General features: G+C 52.4%; 1 protein-coding gene across 1 annotated transcript in view; it reads left to right on the forward strand.

Annotated features, from left to right (window-relative positions):
* MAP4K1 (mitogen-activated protein kinase kinase kinase kinase 1) overlaps positions 1-6,836 on the forward strand; it is a 59,229-nt gene that overhangs the window by 34,970 nt on the left and 17,423 nt on the right. Inside the window, exons 15-20 of the mRNA XM_015414063.1 lie at positions 427-491; positions 619-663; positions 3,049-3,091; positions 4,277-4,445; positions 5,427-5,503; positions 5,962-6,046. Of these exons, the coding sequence (XP_015269549.1) occupies positions 427-491; positions 619-663; positions 3,049-3,091; positions 4,277-4,445; positions 5,427-5,503; positions 5,962-6,046 (484 nt within the window). The remainder of the gene's footprint in view (positions 1-426; positions 492-618; positions 664-3,048; positions 3,092-4,276; positions 4,446-5,426; positions 5,504-5,961; positions 6,047-6,836) is intronic.

Raw genomic sequence — 6,836 nt, forward strand, 5'->3', positions numbered from 1 at the left:
AGGGACCTCAGTGGGGTATAAGCCAGTTTGGTGTCGTGGTTAAGTGCACGGACTTTAAACGGGGAGAACCGGGTTTGATTCCCCACTCCTCCACTTGCACCTGCTGGATGACCTTGGGCAAGCCATAGTTTTCTCAGAGCTGTTCTCTCAAGGACAGTTCTCCGTCAGAGCTCTCTCAGCCCCATCTACCTCATATAGGGTGTCTGTTGTGGGGAAGGGAAGGAGATTGTGAGCCATTCTAGGACTCCTTTGGGAAGTGAAGGGCGGGGTATCAATCCAATCTCCTCCTCCTCCTCTTCTTCTCCTTTCATCTGTCCATTCGGAAACCCAGTTTGAGGAGGGCACATGCGCAAACGAACTTCTGGAGAGTGGCTGAAATATGATTAAATGGCACATGTAAGTCTGGCCTGTGTTTTCTGCCCACAGGAACTCTCCACGGATCCCGGCTATGGCACCGGTAGTCATCTTTACACCTCAGCATTTAGCACCAGGTACAGAAGTTGCGGGGGCCGCTGGTTCACCCCACGAGTTTCCGGACATCGCTTGGCCCGACCCCTTACCAGCCAATCATCTCCCACCATTGTTTCACACGGTCTTCCTCTTTCTTTTTTAAACCAGGGACAACGCATCGGACTCCGACCACGATTACGATGACGTGGATGTGTAAGTGGCCGGTGCTTCGTGTGGGAGGGCGCCATCCAAATGCTAGCCATGACCGTGCATCCTGGGCTCTCTTGGGTTATGCCCCATGGCCTTGGCTGGCCAGTGGCTAACCACTGGTGCACACCCAGCCCGAAAGAGACAGCTCCGGCAATCTCAGATTTGGGCCACGGGGAAAGAGAGAGCTTAGGAAAGCGGCTGCAGGAAGTTGAGAGAAGCCACTTGTCGGGTTTTAAGGGGGCAGACGAATGTCGCTCAGAGTAAGTAGTAACTGATACGAATTGTGATGGCTACACGCTCAGATGATGCAAATATTGTGAAACAAATTGTTTACATTGCGTGACATTCGCTAGCGTGTGAACGATAATAGAAGAGAATTTTCTACAGAATTACTACAGTAAATGATTTTGCAACGTATCTTTATCGAATCTTCATCATTTTTGTCAGAGATGTTGTTGTTGGATTTCCACTTTCTCCTGTGATCTCTCATTTTTGGCTTCTACCACCTTGGAGGGTGGCAACCCTACATTGGTGGGCAGATATTTGGGCCAAGCAGGGCAGGGGAGGAATCATCCTTGGAAGAAAAAAATAAGAAGAAAAACAAGGCCTTATCTACTTACAGGAAGTCCTAACCATAGAGCTCCTGTGGATTCCTAGAGATACCGGGAAGTGACAGAAGTAGCTCTAGGAAGCACCAGGAACTCTATAGTCAGAACTTCCTGTAAGCAGACGAGGCCTTGTTTTTCTTCTTAATTTTGTCCCCGGGGTGCTTCCCCACTCACAACCTTCCCACCAGTTGCCAGGCACTGCAACCTTATCCACAGCCCAAACTGGGCCCTTTCCGCACTAGACCTTTAATCCTGGTTCAGTCCTGTCTCCTACTAGCTATTCTGCACTACACTTGAGTTCACCCCTCTCTTTATCCCGGGTTTTTGTCAATTCTGCATTACACTGTGGTCACCCCAGGTTCAGACCTCCGTTGCCCCAGGGTATATGGATCCTGGTTTGCCGTGGGCTTTCCCTCAATCCGGAGTGACCCCAGTGCAGATTTAAGTGAAGAATTTTTAACTCGGTTTCGATCCTCCTCGCCCCTTTCCCGCCGTGCCTAGGACAAACACCCCTGTTTGGAATGTGGAATTTATAACACGGGGCAGGCAAGCAAATCGGACCGGAACAAAGTTAGTGCAGAAAACAACAGATAAACAGAGATAACGGCATGCTAAATGGCTGCGAGTGGAACACCGAGAAACCAAGGGGTGAGGTCCAAGAGCAAAAAGGGCCCAAGTTGTCCTTAGAGGATTTCTCCAGATATTTTCAAACCTGTTGCTGGTACCGTTGGTTGCATGCATTCACACGTTGGCTGCAGCCTGGCTGTCTGGCAATGCACGGCTTGTGGGAAAGAACCATAGAATCATAGAATGCTAGAGTTGGAAGGGACCTTGCAGGTCATCTAGTCCAACACCCTGTACTCTGCAGGAGCATAGCCGAAAGATAGCCCTGCAACATACCTGAAAGATGGTCGTCCAGCCTCCACTTGAAAACGTCCAGCGAAGGAGCCTCCACCACCTCCCGAGGCAGTCCGTTCCACTCCTCAACCACTCTTACAGTTAGGAAGTTTCTCCTGATATTTAGCTGGTATTGACTCCCTTGTCACTTCCATCCATTAGATCTAGTCTTGCAATCCAGAGCAATAGAGATAATAGATCTGCTCCATCTTCGACATGACGGCCCTTCAGATACTTGAAGACCGCAATCATGTCCCCTCTAAGTCTTCTCTTTCCCAGGCTAAACAGACCCAACTCTTTCAGCCTTTCTTCATAAGACTTGGATTCCAACCCTCTCGCCATCCCGGTTGCCCTCTTCTGGACATGCTCGAGCTTGTCAGCATCCTTCCTAAAATGGGGTGCCCAAAACTGGACACAGGACTCCAGGTGAGGCCTGCCCATAGCCAAATAGAGCGGGACTACCACCTCCCATGATCTGGACACAAGGCTTCTGTTAATGCATCCTAAGATTGCATTTGCTTTCTTCGCAGTCACATCACACTGCAGGCTCACGTTTAGCTTGTGATCAACCAGAACACCCAGGTCCCTTTCACAGGTGCTGCTGTCAAGCCAAGTCCCTCCCATTCTATATCTGTGCCTTTGATTTTTTCGTACCTAAGTGTAAGACTTTGCACTTATCTCTATTGAAATCCGTTTTATTTGTCTCAGCCCACTGCTCCAGCCTATCTAGATCATTTTGAATCCTGACTCTGTCTTCTTCAGAATTAGCAATCCCACCCACCTTCGTGTGCCTGTCTTGGATTGATAAATTTCACTGCAGTGAGGTATCTTCTAGGGGGGAAGGAAAGACAACAGTATGACCTCACCCCTGTTTACCTTTCAGTGCCACCTCATCCTCTGATCTCCCACCCCCGCTGCCCCCCAAGGTAAGTCTTTGGTGGTATCCAAGGGTCATTTCGTAGAATAAGAGGTGCGGGAGCTCATTAGCATAACTCATTAGCATAATTTATTTGCATATGCCATACCCCCTGACATCACTGGAAGTGTGTCAGAAGGCAACACCCACCGCTCAGGCTCCACTGGACTGTTTTGGATTGCTAGCTATTTGGGGGGGGGACGTGCAGATCTGTCCTCGCAGAGGAGGGAGAGCTTGTACCTGAATAAAATTTGGTCTTAAAGGTGCCACTGGACTGTTTTGGACCGGGGGACTGGGGGGGGGCGGGCTCTACAACTTACCTGGCTGCTTCTTGCTCTGACTGAAGGCTGCTGGGAGCAGTGGGTGAGGCTTGTTGCATGTGCCCGCCCCCTGGGCTCTTGACTACCGGAGCTCTGCTCCTGTGCGCTCCTGCAGGAAACGACCCCTGGTGGTCTCCAAATAACACCTCCCCTCATTCTTGCATACACAAACACAACAAACAGAAGACGACCCTCTGACAAATAGACTGGTTAATGGTGCGCCTTGGCCCCAATCCCTAAATCTAGCAGTGATCTGATGCTCCTATTGCCACAGGTATGAGTTGCCCGTACCCTTTTCCCTCCGGGAGGGAGACATTGGCACCGGCAGGGCTCTTTTTGTAGAAAAAGCCCAGCAGGAACTCATTAGTATAACAGGCCACACCCAACAGCCGACACTCATTAGCATATTAGGCCACACCCCCGACAACACAGCTCATTAGCACATTAAGCCGCACCCCCATGTTACCAGAAGTGTGGTTATCCAGCCACATCCACCTTTTGCTCGTTGCACCCCCATGTTACCAGAAGTGTGGTTATCCAGCCACATCCACCTTTTGCTCGTTATTCTGTTTACCTTGTTTGTTGTCCTTGTTCTGTTTACCTTGTTCTGTTTACCTTGTTTGTTGCCTTTTTTTGTAGCAGGAACCCCTTTGCATGTTAGGCCACGCCCCCCTAAAGTAGCCAATCCTAATGCGTTTCTGCTGTTGGGTGTGGCCTATTATGCTGATGAGTTCCTGCTGGGCGTGGCCAACTTGGGAGCCAGCCGGGACTCCATTCCTGTGCGTTCCTGCCCAAAAATAACCTGGGTCTTGTACCTTCTTTTCATGCTGACCGAGTAAACGGAGCCGACTCTCCCTCCACCTCTCTTTTGGCAGCCCAAGCTCTGGACCGCCTCAGAGGAACCTGTGGCAGACCGGTCCCCCTCGCAGTGCTGGGCGAAACCCGGATCATGGGGAAGGTGCTCTAGCGGGCCTGTGAGGGGCTGGACCCCTCCCCAAACGGTGCAGATGGGGGCTCAGGCCTCCCACCTTAGCGCCAGATCAGGTACGACGGGCCCAGAGAAATTGTACGGGCAGATTTCAGCGCCAGCAAGAGCCCCCCGTGCTCACAAATGAAGACGTTACGGCGGAACAGTTGACCCAGGAGATGGGGAGGGAGGGCCGGAGATATTCTCACGCCTCCTTCCCTGGAATGACACCGCCCGTTTGGTGTAGTGTGTAGCTCCTACACACGCAGCTGCTCGTGTGACTTTGGGCCAGCCACAAGTTCTCTCAGAGCTGTTCTCTGAAGGGCAGTCCTCGAAAGAGCACTCTCAGCCCCCCCGACCTCGCAGGGTGTCTGTTGTGGGGAGGGGAAGGGAAAGGAGATTGTGAGCCGCTCTGAGACTCCTACGGGTAGTGAAGGGCGGGGTATAAATCCAATCTCTTCTTCTCTTCCTCCATGTGCAGCTGCTGGTGTGACTTTGGGTCAGTCACAAGTTACCTCATAGCGGTTCTCTCAAGGGCAGTCCTCGAGAAAGCTCTCTGCGCCCCACCTGCCTCACAGGGTGCCTGTTGTGGAAAGGGGGAAGGGAAAGGAGATTGTGAGCCGCTCTGAGACTCCTTCGGGTAGTGAAGGGCGGGGGTATAAATCCAATTTCTTCCCTTCTTCTCAGGAGCAGTCCTCGAGAGAGCTCTCTCAGCCGCACCTACCTCACAGGGTGTCTGTTGTGGGGAGGGGAAGGGAAAGGAGATTGTGAGCCACTCTGAGACTCCTTTGGGTAGTGAAGGGCGGGGTATAAATCCAATCTCTTCTTCTCTTCCTCCACATGCAGCTGCTGGTGTGACCTTGGGTCAGTCACAAGTTCCCTCAGAGCTATTCTCTGAAGGGCAGTCCTCGAGAGAGCTCTCTCAGCCCCACCTGCCTCACTCAGGGTGTCTGTTGTGGAAAGGGGGAAGGGAAAGGAGATTGTGAGCCGCTCTAAGACTCCTTCGGGTAGTGAAGGGCGGGATATAAACCCAATCCTTTCTTTGTTGTCCCCTGTAGTCCCTGAGCTGCGGCCGGTTTGCCAGATGGAAGAGCGCCCCCTCCTGCCCCCCAAGCCAGGGAGGAAACCAAAACCAGTGAGTGCCTTCATCTTCTCCTTTTCCTGAGCACCTGACCCAGGAGAACACTTATTTTATTTTTCTCTGGACTCAAAGCTGGGGTGAATCTGTCTCTCGCCCCCCAAAATGTTTTGCTTCTAAAGTGTAAAGAGGGAACGATTCAGATTTGTGCCTCTGCATGAACTGCTGCTCTGCACGGGCTTGCTGATTAGGAGGAACGGTGACTCATTCAGAGCTCCGACGAGCAGCCTCCTCTGGCCACTCCTGCTGCCTTTGTACCTCAGAGATATCTGAGTGAGTAACTTGCGCCGGGTGGCAAAAAGTGATAGGCTTACCATCCCTAGGGGAGGCTTGGTTAGGAGGAAGCATGAACAGAACGGGGAATCACGCAGAGACACTGCAGGCAGAGTGCTTCGAACAAACAAGAGCCTGTGATTCATTTCATTTGGGAACTGCTGACCGCCCTCTCTTTCCAGGACAGGAGGCTCTTCAGGAAAGTCTTTAACGAGTGTCCTTTGCACGTCACCTCGGCCACGTCTTGGGTCCACCCGAACACGAAAGGTTGGTGTGTGTGTGGGGGGGGGAAGAGACCCCAGAGAGAGATCAGGGTAGTCCTGCTTTTCTGGCCCTTTCGCTGGCTGCTTGTCAGCTTTACGTAGGAGCTTCCAAGGTTCCAGTCCTCGTTTCCTTGCCCCCTCCTGTTTCTCTACCTCCGCTCCTCCTGGCGTGAGTTCTCCTTCACGTTCACCAGCCGTTTCTCCTTCGGCTCTCGCTCACCTGCGTCCACCCAAAGACCTCCTGCGTTCCCACAGCCCGTTTCCCTGTGCTACCATTCCCACGCTGCTGTGGGCGGAGTTTGTGAAAACGAGAAGTGTATGATGGGTGTGGCCAGTTGTGGGGAGTGGGTCTTTTCCAGCATCAAGGCGGGGGGGGGGGAGGCATGTAGATCTGGAGTGTGTGAGAGCCAGTTTGGTGTGATGGCCAGTTTGGCGTAGTGGTTAAGAGCGGCGGACTCTAATCTGGGAGAACCGGGTTTGAATCCCCACTCCTCCACATGCAGCTGCTGGCGTGACCTTGGGTCAGGCACAAGTTCTTTCGGAGCTGTTATCTCAAGGGCAGTTCTTTTGGAGCTCTCTCAGTCCCACCTACCTCACAGGGTGTCTGTTGTGGGGAGGGGAAGGGAAAGGAGATTGTAAGCCGCTCTGAGACTCCTTTGGGTAGTGAAGGGCAGGGTATAAATCCAATCTCCTCCTCCTCCTCCTCCTCTTCTCCTTCTCCCCCTCCCCTTCTCCTCCTCCTCCTCCTCTTCTCCTCCTCCTCCTCCTCCTCCTCCTCTCCTTTTCTTTCTCCT

The sequence above is a fragment of the Gekko japonicus genome, unplaced genomic scaffold, assembly GCF_001447785.1.
Source record: "Gekko japonicus isolate JY-2015 unplaced genomic scaffold, Gekko_japonicus_V1.1 scaffold3255, whole genome shotgun sequence".
NCBI classification, from domain to species: domain Eukaryota; kingdom Metazoa; phylum Chordata; class Lepidosauria; order Squamata; family Gekkonidae; genus Gekko; species Gekko japonicus.